The sequence below is a fragment of the Aphelocoma coerulescens genome, chromosome 26 (assembly GCF_041296385.1).
Source record: "Aphelocoma coerulescens isolate FSJ_1873_10779 chromosome 26, UR_Acoe_1.0, whole genome shotgun sequence".
In the NCBI taxonomy this organism is placed as follows: domain Eukaryota; kingdom Metazoa; phylum Chordata; class Aves; order Passeriformes; family Corvidae; genus Aphelocoma; species Aphelocoma coerulescens.
In genome coordinates, this window is record NC_091039.1 from 7706940 (window position 1) to 7723650 (window position 16711).

The 16711-nt window shown below is 54.1% G+C and overlaps 1 protein-coding gene across 1 annotated transcript; it reads left to right on the forward strand.

Moving 5' to 3' along the window:
* The first annotated feature begins 499 nt into the window (after window positions 1-499).
* WNT2B (Wnt family member 2B) lies at window positions 500-16711 on the forward strand. Its single transcript, XM_068995704.1, has 5 exons — window positions 500-663; window positions 11904-12124; window positions 13676-13953; window positions 14365-14629; window positions 15674-16711. The coding sequence occupies exons 1-5, from the start codon at window positions 500-502 to the stop codon at window positions 15901-15903; spliced, it is 1158 nt and encodes a 385-aa protein (XP_068851805.1). The 3' UTR covers window positions 15904-16711.

Consider the following 16711-nt stretch of genomic DNA (forward strand, 5'->3'; position numbering starts at 1 on the left):
GGCGGGGGCAGGAGCCCGGAGGGGGCTGTCCGACGTGCCCCCAGAGAGGAGGGGGTCGGTCCGGCCGGAGCGGCGGCTCCGCGTCTCTGACTCTGCCCAATGAGAGCCCGCAGCACGGCGGGCGCCGGCAATATTTGGCCGCGGCCCCCGCGCTCCCATCCCCAGAGCGCCCTCGCCCTCCGCGCAAGGACCTCCATGGCCCGGCCCGGCCTCGCCGCCCGCCCCGCGCCGCTCGGGGGGTGCCGACCCCGCTGAGCGCCCCGCAGCCCCGCGGGCAGGGCCCCCTCGCCGCCCCCGGCCCGGCCCGGCTCGGCCCGGCCCGGCCCCGCCGCCCCTCGCAGCAGCATGAGCCTGGGCGCGGGGGCCCAGCCAGGGCTCGCTCAGCAGCGCGGAGCCGGCGGACGCGCCGCGGGGCCGTGACGGGCAGTGCCCCGAGGGGAGCGCGGGCAGGACCCCCTTCCCCGGTCATTTCTCCGTCTGGACCCCGCCCCGGAGAGATATGCTCAGCCCAAACCGCCTGGAAGCGTCTCCAGGGATTGCCGTGGCCCCCGGGCGTGCGGAGTGCGGAGCCTTCCCTCGGACGGCGGGCGCGGCCCCCCGGCTTTGCCTTCCCCTCGTCCTCCTCCTGCTTGCCCTGACGCCCCGCGCCGACTCCTCGTGGTGGTGAGTTCCCGCGACGGCCCCGCCGCCCCGACGGTCCCCGGGCCACCGCCGACGGGAGCTGCGTGGGGCGCGGTCGAGGGACGGGGATGGAGATGGAGACGGGGATGGAGATAGGGATGAGAACGGGAACAGGCGCGGGAACGGGGACAGGGTGAGGACGTGGATGGGGATGGGGACGGAGAAGACCGACTAGGAGTCGGGGCAGCGCTGCGGGAGCGCAGCGAGCCCCGCAGTGTCGGAGCCGGCGCCCCGTGCCCGACGTGCGGCCGTGGGAGCCGGCGGGGACCGGCCGGGGCTGTGCGGGCTCCCCGCGGCTCTACCTGCGCGGCTTCGGTGGCGCCCCGGGCTCCCAGAGCGGAGCGGCGGCCGGAGCGGAGCGGCGGAGACGGAGCCGCCCCGGGGCCGGTATCGAGTCTTTCCCCGAGGCGCCGTCACCGCAGTGGTCACGGGCACCCCGCGTCCCGAAAATGACGCCGGCTCCTTCCTTGGGATGGGACTTGCCGCGGGTTCTGTCGGGGAGCCCCCCGTGCGCTATGACACCTCTGAAAGTCATCCCTCCCCGGGCACGGCAAGGAGCAGGCTGAGCCCATCGGTACGGTTTAGACAGGGGAAGTGACAGCAGCTCCCCTGATCCCGCCGGAGCTCCCAACCCAACGGGCTGCACAGTTGCCTGCACAGTTATGTTACTTTGCTCCTGGGAAGCGAAGAAGTTGATGTCCCCCCTCCTTTAGATAAAATGAGGCTTTGTAACAGATAGAAATGACGCCATAGCAAAAACCTTCTGGAAATTAGTCTCCTCCTGCCGCGGTTTGTGTAACAATGAAAATTCATCTCTGCAGAATGACAGTAATTAGGAAAACAAGGATTTCAAAGTTTTCCAATCGACCCTGTGCTGCTTCAGTAGTTCAGCAACACTGGAGAAAAAAAACAGTTGGCTGCAGGAAAGTTCTCAGTGTCACCCACCCTATAAAAGTCCGCTCTAATCTTGTGGAAAACAGTGTTTTCCCTGCCAATCTCATCATCATTAGCAGATCACAGTGGGATTCGGCAAAACTTGATCAAATTCAACCCATCCGCCACTGAAAGAAAACGGTAGTTTCTGGAAATTCTCAGCTACCGTGGGGCACTCTGTAAGGGCCCGGGAGCACTTAATAGTCATGTAGATAGCACAAGTATTCCCGGTGTTTGAGAGCACGTCTGGGCGTGTGGCAGCCCTGGCCGGGCTGGCATCCCTAGAAGAGCGATTCCAGGGTGAGAAAGGCGGATGGGAAAGCCGTGGGGCTGGGAGGGAGCGGGAAGCCCGGGCGACATGCTGCTCGGGCAGCTGGTGGCAACCAAGCACAAAAGCAACTTCTTCAAGGGACCAGAAAATGCCCGAGGGGGGGGCTGGGGGGTGGCAAATGGAAAGTAGAAAGAGCAAGGCTGTTCACAGCCATGCCCAGAGGAGGTTTCCTGCAGCCTGGTCAGCCATGGGGAACTGGAATCACTGGGAGAGAAAATGAGTCACTGTTGAGAAGTCTCAGGTTGATACAAGCACTGACCTGGCTTCCCTAGCCGGCTCTGCCCCAACCCAGCAGAGCAGGTGAAGACAGGATGGCTTCTGTGGGCAAGGTGAGGTTGCTAAAATGCAAAAAGCAGAGGAAGGAAGGAGGGGACAGTGGAGAAGTTGGATTATTTCCATTATCACGGAGGCTGGAGAAAGAGAGGTTTGTTAGAGCTGAGGAGTGAGTGCAGGGGGATGACATGGCTGGGAAAAAAGGAGGAATGTAGTAGTCCCAGCATCATCTGCCCAGAGATGGGCAGTTCCGGTAACACACGTGGATGCTGTCTGAAGGGTGAAAGTTCCTTCCTTAGGAAGAGTGTTAAAATCACCTATTTCCCTTACTGTCATACCCCACTTCTCCCCACAACGGCTGCGCCGCGGTCTGCCCTCATTCCAAGTGCATGTCGCTTCCCAGCAAGCGGGAGGAAAACCAGCCACGTTTTAAGCCTCGGTAGCTGCGGCTTGTTTGGAGGAAGCTCGATTTAGCTCCCACAGCAGTTTGTGTTCTCAGCTTGCAGACCGATCCCCGGCTGGCAGCTCGAGGGGAGAGGAGAGCAGGGCAGCCCTGGGGAGCTGCTCTTGCCTGGGGCTGGGCAGGTCCCCCCACGCAGCCCCACGGCCACGGTGCAGCCAGGCACAATGCCTTTGGACATTTTTGCCAAGTAGTATTGGTTCCAAGGACCTTAAATACGTGACTTTTAAACCAAAAACAATTAGAAATTGAATATATTAAACTCTTAATGTTCACACTTTCAGTTGAACTTTCTCTTCTGGAAAGCTGAACATTCCTAAGAAAAGCCTAAATTGAACTGAGCGCTGTTGTGCTGGATGTGTCAGTCCAGCACAATAGCATGTTTAGTTGAAATTGTGTTTTACTGAAAATGGTTTCAACCAGCTGTGGTTTGGGAAAAAGTTATTCAGTGATTTACATAGGTTTCCAAGCACATCTTTAGCACCACTGATGTTACAGTAAATACATTTAGTGGTGCATCATCATTCCTTATTTTAATTATTATTGCCAAATTCTTCTAGGGATTCACACACAATAAACTTGTGGAACTAGAGGAAATGCTTCTCATTTTCAGAGTCAACTTTTTAAGTAGTTTAATAGGAAAAACTGGGTCCCCTCTGATCAGAGTACATGGAAAGGAAATATCAACCAAATGTTTCTTCTAAACAACTGCAAATTATTAATTTTCAGTGACGTCAGGCATGGCTCAACTGCCTCACAGAAACGCCAGGAATGGGTGAACTTTGGCGTTCAAAAGAGTGGTTGTGGGTGCGTGTGTGTGCACGTGCACGTGCTCAGAGCACGGGCAGAGGGGACAGGTTGGGGACAGTGTGGTTTTGGCCTGTGTGGTTGTGGCCGGGCTCCGAGGCCACCGTGACTAACAGTGACGGCGGGATGGCTGTGGCTGTGGGGAGCAGCACCCTTGCATAAATGCTTCCAAACTCTAAAGTGTTACTTAGCAACAAAATACCAGCTGAAACACAGACAGAAATTAAGAAGGAATGCAACGGGAAAATCCCTAAATCCCGTTTACACTTGCGTGCACTCGAGTATGGAGAGCAGCATCGTCTGGGGGATGGCGGCTGGCAGGGCTGTGCCCTGCGCCGTGAGAGGCCGTCAGGCCCCAAAAGCGGCCTCCAAAATTCCTTTGGAAAGATTTTGGAGATTAGACAAATGTTGCTTATAAACATAAACTGTGCAATAAACAAACTTGGTGTAAATAACTAAGTAGAGTTTACTCGCTATTGAGAGGCTAGCGAGCTGTTCTGGTGTGGAAAGCCATTCCGAAATTAAAGGTTTGGTTAAAGAAAAATGTACACAACGCCCTGCATACCCCCCTGCATCCCACCCTCACACACACCCACTCTCCTGCAACCCACACAGACCCCCCCCATCTCCCCAGCACACCAAATCCTTGTTAGCTAACTTGTTTATTGCTAACCACAGCCCTTGGAAACTACAAATATTTAATTTCATCTGGCATTGGAACAGATGGGAGGCATCAGGCTCCCAAAGAGATAAAACAAATCTGTGAAAGGAAGAGGATCGCAAGTTTGGGTGTGGGTTGGAGAGCATGTGGGAGCCTGGCAACCACATGGGGTTACCCATAGTGCTGGCAGGATACGGGGGCTCCAAGAGAGCTGCTGCATCCTGGGGTGTGATGTCCGTATGAGGATTTTGAGGGATGACCAGTCCAGAGTCAGGCAGCCATCATGGTCCAGCTCCCTTCCTTGGCCAGGGAAGGAGGAGTGTGTTCATGGGCATGGAAAACATACCAAGGGCAAATCATGAAGCAGGAGTGCTCATCGCTCCCTCTGTGTCAGAGCAACCCCTGGACATGGTGTCAGGCTCTGGTCAATGGTTTGGCAAGGACACCCCCCCTGCAGATGGAGAAGGGGATATTCCCACCATGATGGGTTGTTGGCAGGAGCTGTGCTCCCGCTAGCGTTCTCCAGGATTTGCGATGTATTTCCATTGTGACACCAGTGCTGTCAATGGTCCAGATACAGTGAATGGGCACAAGGAGTGATGGAAAAATGGAGCCACACATATCTGGATACTGGATATAGGAGAGAGAAGCTCATTTAAGTAGGCATCATGCTAAGGTGTGTGGGAGAGGAAATAGCATAAACAGGAATGTTTGAAATTAAGCCAAGGGAAAGACAGCTGCATGGAGGAGCTCCACAGCCCACTGTGTAACCCTCTGGGGCGCAGGGGTGCCGCTCCTCCCCTCCGTGCCAGTCTCAGCAGGGCAGACCCACAGCAGCCCCCGGAGGGCTTTGCCAGTAGAGGGTCTGGCAGGCTGTGTGGGGGCTGTGACGGCTGTGTGTCCATGGCTGGGATCCCATCCTGTGCCTTGAACCATTCCCTCCACCACCAGCACCTCGGCTGCAGAGCAGCTCATCACCCATTCAGTCTTGGCACTCTTGGAGGCAAGATACAGAATCACAGAATAGATTGGAAGGGACATCAAAGCATCTAGTTCCAACCCCTCTGCCATGGGCAGGGACAGGGGACAAAGTACTAGGAGTGGAACTTGCCACCTCAAAGGGGAAAGGACGTGAGCACTTGGGACACTGAGATCCTGGGGTTCGCCCCAGCTGTCAGTTTGTTGTTGCAGAGCACTTTGCATGGCAATAAAAGCAGGAGGTCAGTGACCAGGAAGTCTTTATCCTGAGGCGCTCTGCAGCTCCGGCTGTCCAGGAGGCCGTGCTGTGAAAAATAAGTTTTAAAGTAACGTCAGACTGATGGAGAATGAACCCCGTGGCCTTTGCAGCAGCCCTGGTGTTCTTGGTTAGGGTGGATGGAACAGATGGGTTCTCTCAGTCATTCTGCACCATTATAATAATCCTAACTGTGCTGCTTAGTCCATTTTTCATTAGGGTCACTTTCACCTATAGGAAATCTTTCTTAGAAAGAAATGCAGAAGGAAAAAATCCTTCTTCTCTTCCAAACTCATTAGCTTTTACTATTACCAAAAGTGATTTCAGCAGTGCCATGAGGAGATCTGTGCTGGGCCAGATCCCATGGAAACACACAACTTCTTCCCGGAGCAGCTCACACCCGACACACAGGATGGAAAAGAGAATTGTACATCCAGCTTTACTAACAGAAATTGTCTTACCTCCCCACCTCTTAGCAAAGGACTTTAAGATTTGAGGAGAAAAAAAATGATTCTTAAGGGTAAAGCATATTTTTAACGAGCAATTATTTTGTATTCATGCACCACCAACAATGTCCCTGAGGAACAGCTTTCACCCAGCGCTGACCAAAGTTTTCAGATCCCAATTATCAGGTCACTGTTATGCAAGATGCCAACAGCAAAGCCTCCCACATCTGCCCAGGGGACAACAGAGCACAGTACCCATCTGCTCCATCTCCCCAGGACCACAGTGTTTCAGTCCTCCTCACAGAAACTACATCCCAATGACCGCACTGGGGTGCAGGAAAACCACAGAGTGGACAGAGGCCAGGATCTGAAGGCAGACAACTGTTAAAACAGGAATGCACAAGAAAGAGAAAGATAACAGTGCAGAAAATGAAAAACATGTCCCTTGAGTGGCATTGGTAGTGGCTCAGCATTATGATATTAAAAGTTATTGGAGTGAGACTAACGCTCTCAACGTGCAGAGTAGTGGGTCTAAGTGAGGAAATTAGGACTATTAATTATTCCAAGGCGTTAAGAGTTCCAGCAGGCCAGGATGGCCCTGTTCCCAGTGGGGCTTAATAAAATACTCAAGGTTTGTAATACTAAAATAATATCTCAGATGTCTGTAGTACCTTGCAACCCAAAGTGCTTGGCAGTTGGCTATAAATTGTCTCCCACAGCAGGGAGAGCAGAGGAAGGAAGGTGCAGCATCCTTGGGAAGTATGCAAAGAACTTGAGGAGGTGAAATGCTGCCAGGCATGATGGAATTTGCTCTTTAGCAGGCAAAGAGGCAGGGATGTTGGATTTGATCCTATCTGCATGAGGTGTCTCCAACAGCTGCCTAGGGCTTTCCAGCCTCCCACCAAAATACAGATTTCATGAGGACTCAGTGGGATGGGAAGAGACCCGAAGCCAGGGTAGTTCGGTTCCCAAGTTGATTGTCAGGACTGTCAAAACTGTTACAGAGCAACAGGGAGCTGAATCACCTTCCCCAGGGGATGGACTCTCACAGCCTCTGATGCCACCAAGAAGCCAGACCATGTTCTGGTCTCAGCCTCAGAGCTCTTTTCAGACCTCAGGAGCGGAGACTGTCCAGAACCCCTAGGAGCAGCCGACATGGCTGGGGGTCCAGGGATTCCAGGTTGCCTTACCCGCCCTGAACACACCCTGCACATGGTAGGGAGTCACTGTGCCAGGAAAGGCGAATTCTCCAGCTGAAAACCCATTACCTGGGATGTCAGAGCCAAGCCTGATGCCATCGCTAAGACCCTTTGAGTTGAAGGAGCATCCCTTCACCTCAAAGCCATCTCTGTGTGTCAGGGACCAGTCGTGGGCTCCCTGAGCTTCCTCACACCAGGATCCTGGCCCACTGCATCACCAGAGCTGCTTGCACAGACATCTTTCTCCCACATAAAGCGGTGACAGTGATTTTAGTTAAGCTTAGCTTCTATTAATCTAATTTAAAACTGTGCCTTTAATGGTGCTCGTGCAACCCCAATTTGCCCACAGTAGGAACTTATGAGGTTTCAAGCAGCTGTTTTAATTCAGAGAATTAAAATTTTGATTTGCCTGAGAATGGCAATTCCAAAAATTTCCCTTTTAAAATCTAGTCATGTTCAAATAGGTTTTCCAATGCCTTATGATATGGTGAAAAATGAAGTCTTAGCTAAAGCAATGTCTAGTATAAATTTCATTGAAAACTGAATTAGGGCACTCAGTTATTTCACAGGAACACTTTGGTATTATGGAAGAGCAACAGGACAGTTTCTGATTCCATGTAACTTTACAAATTCCCTTGAAATTAATTTCTTTCTTCAAAACCTCATTTTCCAAGAGACATTTCCTGCCTGATATCTCCCAGTGAGCACATGCAAGGAGGAGAGCAGCCGTGGAAACTCTGAGGTGTTCAGACTGTCACCTGAGCAGGGAGCAGAGACACGAGGAGCCACAGGAGCCTGCAAATCCTTGGCGAAGCCGGGCAGGCTCTGTTGGGAAGCACAGGAGCAGGACACATCCAGCACAGCCGAGCCGTGGAAGGGGGTTAGCACAGCCTGCACGATACCAAGTAAATAGATGCGTCTGCCTCTGATTTGCATGTTTATCTTAGAAGCAATTTAGGTTTCTCCTTGTTTACAAGAGCCAAAGTCAGCAGACTCTCCACAAGAACAACAACTGGAAGCCAGAGCGTGACGGTTGTCTCCTGTTCCCTCGTGCGTCGGCACTCGCGGGATGCTGGGACGAGCTTGCTTGCAGCCGTGCCTCTGGATGCATCCCTGCAGCTTGCAGGAAGGAGCAAGGCTGGCAAGGAGAGAAGAGGGCTCCAAAGGCACCTGCCCTTGGAACATGAAGTCTGCACCATCTGCTGTTTTGCTGCCTCGCGAGGAAGGGAGGGCGGGAGATCCGGCACACAGTGTCCCACAGCACGGCCCCTCACTCCCGGCTCCGGGCAGCGGGACTCTGGGAGAAAATGCGAAATGCACCCACCCAGCTCGGAATTGCACACTCATCGGCAAGAGGGCACGCTGCAGCATCGTGCAGCCCAAGGTGGGCAGAGGGATTGTGCCAGCCCCCCACCCGAGCTGGGCAGACAGCTCTGCACTTGGCAAAGGGCGATGCCAGGGCTTTATGCACCCTCAGGAGGCAGCAGCACGTGGAATCCCGTTGGACAGGGTGGGGGATTGTTATCCCCATGGGCATGCACTTAATTATCCACTCCCGTCTTCCCTCCCTTCCAGCTCCTCCTCACTGCAGGCTGCCCAGCTCCTGCTTCTGCCTCTCTCCTCCCAACCCTGAAGTCCAAGCCTGAGCAGCCTCCAGCATCAGGAGTTCTCTCTCACAGAGTTTCTGAACTCAGGGTTCGGGTTTTGTGGGGTTTTTTCAGCTGAAAAAATGCAGATTCCCCCAGAGTACAGCGCTGCGGAAATGTGCCACTTCCAGCACAGCCTCATTTGTTTGAAAATGAAGTTCTGATAAGGCAGCTGGGGACTTCTCAGAATATCCATTGTCTTTCCCATTGCAGTGTTTTTAAAATGTCACAGATTTTGAGAAATAAAATTGGAAGGGATGCTTTCATCTATCCAAAACAAATGTTTGGGTTTTTACCCCTCCCAAAACTCTGCTTGGCAGAATTTTCTAATGTTCCTCGTCTCGCTCCAGTTCAGAGTAACTGAACCCAACTGGAGCATTTCTCACCAAGTGGAAGCTTTCGTCTTTGCCGAGATAATCACAGCCTTTCCAGGCCATGGGAGGAATTTTCCCTTTAATTGTGTGTTAGATTTCAGTAAATAAACTCTGATGGAATCCTATAGGTGCTGTTGTAAATCCACTGCCACAGGCCACAGGCAAAGGGAGATGCAGCCTCTGACCCTGGTGGTTCTGGGGTGCACATGGTGAGGTGCTCCCGCAGCAGTTGGTGCCCTTTGCTCTGCTCTCCTTCCACTTTCTCCTGCTGATAATGTTTGCTCTGATCTGGGCATTTGGCAGGAAAACTAAGGAGAAGTAATTAGCTTCCAGTGTGAAAAAGGGAGTGTGTAGTGTTTATCTTGTCTGGAGGGTTTCCCTTGATCTTGGTCTCCCAGGGGATGGTGTTGTGCTTTATCCATCACTCTCCAGTCTGGGAGGCAGCTCCTCTGCCCACTGCTTTGTCCCAGCCCACTCACAGCCCACTGCTGTGACTGGACACCAGTGCACCAGCTCAGTAGCCCTGGCATAGGGCAGGGGAGGGGGTCCCCACAAGGTCTATGGTGAGGTGGCCCATCACAGAACATTTTACCTTTTCCAGCTTCCCCAGCATCCCTTTTTTCCAGCGAAGAGGAGCTTTGGCTCCTTCTGAACCTCCATCCTGCAACCTGCTGCCTCCCAGCATGTGAGCACTGCTCTTGCCAGCACAGGCAAGAGCCAGCCACCCCCATCCTTGCTGGGCAGAATGAATTTAGGGCTAGGGACCTGGCCATGCTTCCCCATAGAAATTCTGCAGTCCTACTCAATGCCACCATGCCATCATCCAGCTGTCGGATGCTCCTCTGTCCTGCCCTGCCCGCCATGGGAAGGAACAGGCTGCTCTCACAGCGTGGCATGAATAAGGCAGTGAAACACCCGCAGTCAGCAGTGCTCGAGGAGCTCCTGTTGTCTTTTCTTTCCCAAACAGCTTCTGCTGCTTCCCTGTTCCTCTGCTTCAGGATGAAAGGCTGGCGAGCATGCCTGTGACAATAATGCTCGCTGCCCCTTGGAGTCTGGGCTTGCAAAGCCATGGGGAGCTGGATTTATTATCCTCAGCTCCAGCCCGAGATGACCTTGTGATTCTGCCAGCATTTAAACAAAATATTTTAAAAGAGGGAAGAGATCCCATTGCTTTCTGTGCTTGCAGGGCTTTCCTGAGCCTGGGAGCTCTCTCTGGGGTTGATAGAACTGAGAGAACATGTCCAGAGAGAGACAATGAAATATTGTCCAAGCTTATTGCTTTTTATTATTGAAGGAAGGGTTTTGCTTCCAGTCTGGGGGCTAAGAAAATTCTGAATATCACCCAAACCTTATCCCTTCCAGCCAGAATCCCAGCTCCATGCTCTGCAGCAAAAATCACCCTCCAGCACAAGCATCAAGAGGGGCGAGCGGGTGGTGCAGGCAGGAGCTGACCGGGATGGAAAATTCCATGTTGCTCCCATTGTCCAGGATGGTGTGAGAGCGTGGCGCAGAGCTCAGATCCCTCCCCGGTGGCTGTGGAAAGCTGCCCATGGGGCTCAGCCAGGCTCTGGCAGGCTGCTGTTTGTGCGTTGTCTTTCTGCTCGGAGTTCCTGCTCTCTCCCCACTGTTGTAGGAAGGGGACTGGGATACAGGCGGGATAGGAGCCACAGCACAGTTCTATCAGTTGTGCAGCTTCAGAGCACGAGAGTAAATGTTCAGGAGATGCACAGAGAGGAATCGACAGCTGGGGATAACAGTGTGAGTAAGGAGTGCAGCAACAAGAGGGGAAGCCTGCTCCTCTTCCTCCTTCACCTGTGCATGGCACAGGTGTTTATGCTATGGACATTCCTGAAGAATGCAGGCAGGAGACAGGACAGAGCCTGCACCAGCCACACTGGGCTCAGCTGGGCTCCATCCTGCTGTGCTCAGCAGGGCTGGGCGGCAGCGCAGGGCTGGGATGTTGGGAAGAGGGTGAGAGGGAGGTTTTGCACATCAGCAAGTTTCTCTGCTGCTGCCCGAGGAGTTGACACAGCTCAGGCTTATGGGACACATCCCATGACTCACAGCACCCAGAGCTGGCTGTCTCCTGGGGGAGACGGGCTCCACAGACTCCCTGCTCCTTCCTGCAGTGATGCAAGCACTGAGAAAAGCTCTGCTTGCTCCTGGCTGGTGCATCTCAGGATTATTTTATTAAACAAAAAGGCTGTGATGGCTCAGCAGTGCCCTGTCCCTCTATCCTGTCCCTGTGCCCTGTCCCTGTGTCCTGCCTGTCTGAACCACAGCCCCAGGCAGATCTTGACATGTGCCCACAGCTCCCCCATGCCAAGGGGCACATTGCATAGAGACACCCTGGGCAGAGCCTGGAGCAGCTCTGACACAGCTAGAAAGGAAAGGGAAAGCTGGACTTCAGTGTAAGACTCACCAACCAAGGTGAGGACCTGGAGTCGCTTGGTTTGTTCAGCTGGAGAAGAAATTAACAGAGACTGAGGTCAGACCTCATTGGGGTCTGCTGCTTCCTCCTGAGGGACAGCTCTGATCTCTGCTCTCTATGACCAGGGACAGGACGCAACGCAATGCCTGGAGATGGATATTGGGAAAAGGTTCTTCTCCCAGAAGGTGGTTGGGCACTGAACAGGCTCCCCAATGCAGTGGTCATGGCCCCAAGGCAGCCAGAGCTCAAGGAGTGTTTAGACAATACTCTCAAGCACAGGATGGGATTTTGGGGGGTGTCCTGTGCAGGGCCAGGACTTGGACTTGATGATTCTTGTGGGTCCCTTCCCACTCAGGATATTCAGTGATTCTATGACTCCCCTCTGCAGGCAGGGCAGTAATGTGGTACCAACCATTCTCTCTTGCAGGTACATCGGGGCACTGGGCGCAAGGGTGATCTGTGATAACATCCCCGGGCTGGTGAACAAGCAGCGACAGCTCTGCCAGAGGTACCCTGACATCATGCAGTCAGTTGGGGAAGGAGCCAAGGAGTGGATCCGGGAGTGCCAGCACCAATTCCGGCACCACCGCTGGAACTGCAGCACCCTGGACCGGGACCACACTGTCTTCGGCCGGGTCATGCTGCGAAGTAGGTTCTGCCCTGTCCCCTTCCCAGCACCATGTGCCTTGTCTTCCTGGGAGAGTCTCTCCTCTCACTGGGCTGCTGTGCCCGGTGGCTTGGATTACTCCCTGAGGAGAGCTTTGCCTTTTCTTGTAAATTAATCAAGTAGTAATGGGAGCAGAGCACTGCATTTGGAATAGCTGCACCAGATGAGATGGAGCAGGGGAAGTGCTGGGGGAGAAGGGGGAAGGAGACACCTCCGGAGAACAGGCTCATATGTAAACAGTAATGGGATATATAAATATTTGGAGAGCGGGGTTGGCCAGGACTCAGCAATTCACGTGGGAACTGGCTGTTCCCTCGCATGGCAAGGGAGGCAAGGCAGAGACACAGCTCCAGTCCTTGATTCAGGCTCCAAGGTGGAGGAGGATCATGGCTATGGGGCAGGTGCCAGCCCTGCACAAAGGGCTGGGCACGGCCCCTGCTCGGGAGGGACCTTCCCGTTCCAGGTGAGGGATGGACACAACACCAGCAGGGATACACCCAAGAAACAGACCCAAGGAACAAAGAGGAAAGGTACAATGGGGACAGGGATGGGGCAGTTCCAGAGCAGGAGCAGCATCATGGGCTCCAGCTGCCCCAGGAATCATCTGGCAGCAAACAGGCCCTGGGAGCCGGTGCAAGCCCTGGCACAGGCAGCGGCACTGCTGGACAGATGCTGCTGCATCCCATGACGTGCCAGGAATATTCAGCCATGTGGCCTCCAAATCAAAAGCGGCTGGAAGAGTCTTCCCACTCGCAGCTCGTATGGAGGACATGTGAGCACCACACAGGGAGCCAGGGAGTGGGGGGCTTGCTCCTAGCTGGCGGGGGGATGGGGCAGCTGCCCATGGGTTGGACAAGCATCAGAGCCACAAGGAAGATGCCCAACCTGACTGGAGGGAAGGGGACTGGAATGCCGAATGCAGCACTCACCCTGCCATGCTGCAGCCTGCTCAACCTCTCTGTTCCCATCACGGCACCTTTTCTCCTGCTTGCATCCTCTCCTGGCAAAGGATGGGGAATGATGAAAGCTACTCGCCACAGCCCCATCCTGCGAGGCCCAAAGAGACCTCTGCTGCCTTTGAAGTTGCTTTCAAAGGCTCTCAAAATGAAGACTAACATGGTTTTGATTTGCAGCTTCTTTTACAACATTATAAAAACAGCTGCAAACTTGAACCAGAGACATAAAATAGCAGGCAGCGAGCTGTGCTGTGTGGGGAAAGCAGAGCCCGGCCGGGGCTGGCGCTGTCTCCATGCTCTACACAGCACTGGGACGGAGGGAAGTGGCCCTGACAGAAGGGTGCTGGCTGGTCCTGCAGGCTTAGCACCCGTGGACATGTACCCTGAGCACTTCAATTAGTGTGAAGGGCTCCAGGGAAGCTGAGTCTGGACACTGTAGTCAGCAGAGATGTTTGGGCTTGGCTTACCCACATACAGGATGGTCTCGCTCCCCATGCCCTGGTCCTTCATGGGATGCAGGTGCTTGGCACAGCCTGGCACGTTCACTCCCCGTCCTTGTTTCTCTCCCTGTGGCAGGCAGCAGGGAGGCCGCCTTCGTCTACGCCATCTCCTCGGCTGGGGTGGTCTATGCCATCACGCGGGCGTGCAGCCAGGGGGACCTCAAGGTCTGCAGCTGTGACCCGCTCAAGAGGGGCCGCTCCAAGGACGAGCGCGGGGAGTTCGACTGGGGCGGCTGCAGCGACAACATCAACTACGGGATCCGCTTTGCCAAAGCCTTTGTGGATGCCAAGGAGAAAAAAGTGAAGGATGCCCGGGCGTTGATGAACCTGCACAACAACCGCTGCGGGAGGATGGTGAGTGCAGCCCCTGCAGCAGAGCCCAGCACTTGCCCATCCCACTGGGACCTTCCGTAGGGAACTGGGCAGCTGAGACAGCTTGGCCACAGAAACAGGACCTTGGGCATCTCTGGAGGGTGGTTCCTTCTGTGGATGAGGGCTGGATGCTACCCTGCCTTCGCAGTGCTCCTCTGCACACTTTGCCCCGGGGAATGGCCCCACGAGGATGGCAGGACCCCACTTCCCTTTGCCTCCTGTGTCCTTGCTGATGTTGGCATCAGTGACCTCTGTACACAGCCCCCATCTCTGATTAGGAGCTCCATCCCACACAGCCAAGGGTTGATAAGCTGCACCAGGAATGAATGGACACTAGTGCAATACCTGATGCCCAGGGTGACCACTGGTCCTTATGCATCCCTCTTCTCACAGGCTGTGAAGCGCTTCCTGAAGCTGGAGTGCAAATGCCACGGGGTCAGCGGCTCCTGCACACTAAGGACTTGTTGGCTGGCAATGTCAGATTTTCGAAAAACAGGGGATTACCTAAGGAAGAAATACAATGGGGCCATCCAGGTGACGATGAATCAGGATGGCACTGGCTTCACAGTGGCCAACAAGAACTTCAGGAAGCCCACAAAAACAGATCTGGTGTATTTTGAGAACTCACCTGATTACTGTGTGATGGACAAGTCAGCAGGTAAAACCCAGAGCTCCAGTCATTACCCAAAAGCATCTCTTCCTCCCTTCCCAACAGCCAGCAGCTCCCAGCTAGCCCAGCCTGGGGGCTCAGCTCCCCCATTCAACCCCAGTCCTTGGAGACGGGGTTACCCAGACCCAGACTCCCCCCAACACCCCACACCTGCACAGGCAGGAATGTGTCTGTCCAAAATCCCCAGGCTTTACACCAAAGCCTCAAACCCCTCAGGCTTCTGGTCATGACAGAAGTGGAGTGTATCATCAGAGCCCATCTCCTGCAGAGCAAAGCTCCCTTGAACAGGCAACAAAGAGCCTGTTCCGTGCACAGGCTGCCAGCTGCTCCTCTGAACACAGCCCGAGGTTGAGATGAGAGCGGGGAAGGGGTTTCAGGGCTGCTGGACTCCTGCAGAGATGATCAGTGGTTTCTCAGCCTGGAGCATTCCCAGGTTAGGAGTTCGCAGCAGCCATGGGAGCTCGGTGGGGAAGACGGAACATGCTCCTGCCATCCTCAGCCTGAGCAGAGAGGGCATTCTGAGCTTTGCCAGCTGCAAAGCCTGGCTCGGTGGGCACACACTGCTCCAGGGATCCCCCAGGCACAGAGGGACTGCACAGAGCCCATCCCTGTCCCCCACCACTCATGCTCTGGCAGCAGCAAATACAGGCTCTAGCAGTGGGCATGGGAAGGGGGCCATGCAGAGTATCATAGAAACCCAGAATGTTTTGGGTTGGAAGGGATGTGAAAGATTATCTCATTCCAACCCTCCATCATGGGCAGACACTGAAGCTGCATCCCTGGCTGGGTTCGCAGCATCCCATATCCATAAAGCACAGCAAGTGCAGACTCCAAAGTGCTGCCTTTGGAGACCCCACTGCAGCACATGCTGTGACAGGAACAATGGGATTTCCCCACTGAAGCGGTTGCACCCAAGGTCCCCACCGCAGATGGAGATGCCCAGTCTCACCAGTAACCCCTGCGGGTGGGTGGGCAGGGAAGTGTTGGAATACGATGGAGAACACCCTGACCTGCTGTCGCTTCCTTCCCCAGGCTCCCTGGGCACGGCCGGCCGGGTGTGCAACAAGGTGTCCCGCGGGACGGACGGCTGCGAGGTGATGTGCTGCGGGAGGGGGTACGACACCACGCGCGTCACCCGCGTCACCAAGTGCGAGTGCAAGTTCCACTGGTGCTGCGCTGTGCGCTGCAAGGAGTGCGAGGACACTGTGGATGTGCACACGTGTAAAGCTCCCAAACGGGCTGAGTGGTTGGACCAGACCTGATGAGATGGGAGCACTGAGGGAAGAAGCCACTGCCACCCGCCTTGCAATCTTTTTAAAACTCCTGTGCCCTGAGGGCCACGATGTTCTGGGAGCTGTAGTTCAACTGCATGGCTTTTATTTAATTAATTCTGCAAAGCACTAAGGAAAGGACTACAGTTCCCAGGAGGTACTGTGGGCCCTTCGATTTGCTCAGCAAAACTAACCCCTGACCTAGGAGGAGGCTGCGATCCTTGCTTGAACTGTGAACCTGCAAAGGTTCTCTTCACAAAGGGACGGTGCAACCAATATGGACTCAGAGGACTGACTGTCGGGATGTGATGGCTGAGGAATCCTGTTCCTCCCCAGAGAATCTACGTGACAGTAAAGCTTCACCAGCAAAAAACATTAGTTCAGAATAATCTACTCTTGCAAAAGCACTCTTGCTTTTCCTTTTCTGCAAGGCCAGAGGAAGGGTGTTGTGAATCTGTAAGACAGTTCCATGATACCTGTGTTTCCCTTGAGCAGACCTGGCACATCACTAACCCCACTGAGCAAGAGTCACCTCTGCACGAGGCTTGTCCCTGTGTCCCCAGCACAGGGAACAAGTAGAGCTCTAACTTGCAACTGAACCCTGAAGGACTGCACAGAGACAAGGCCACCTCTAGATGCTGATGGATACAAAGGGCTTGAAAGAGCAAATGAAACCTGTGAACTTACTGGTAGGTTCTGAAGTCAACGGTACAACAGCATCTCTGTACAACTCACGTGTATGTTGTGTATATTGCTTATTATTTTAAGTCAAAATTCATTATAAACCTGTATCAGAAAA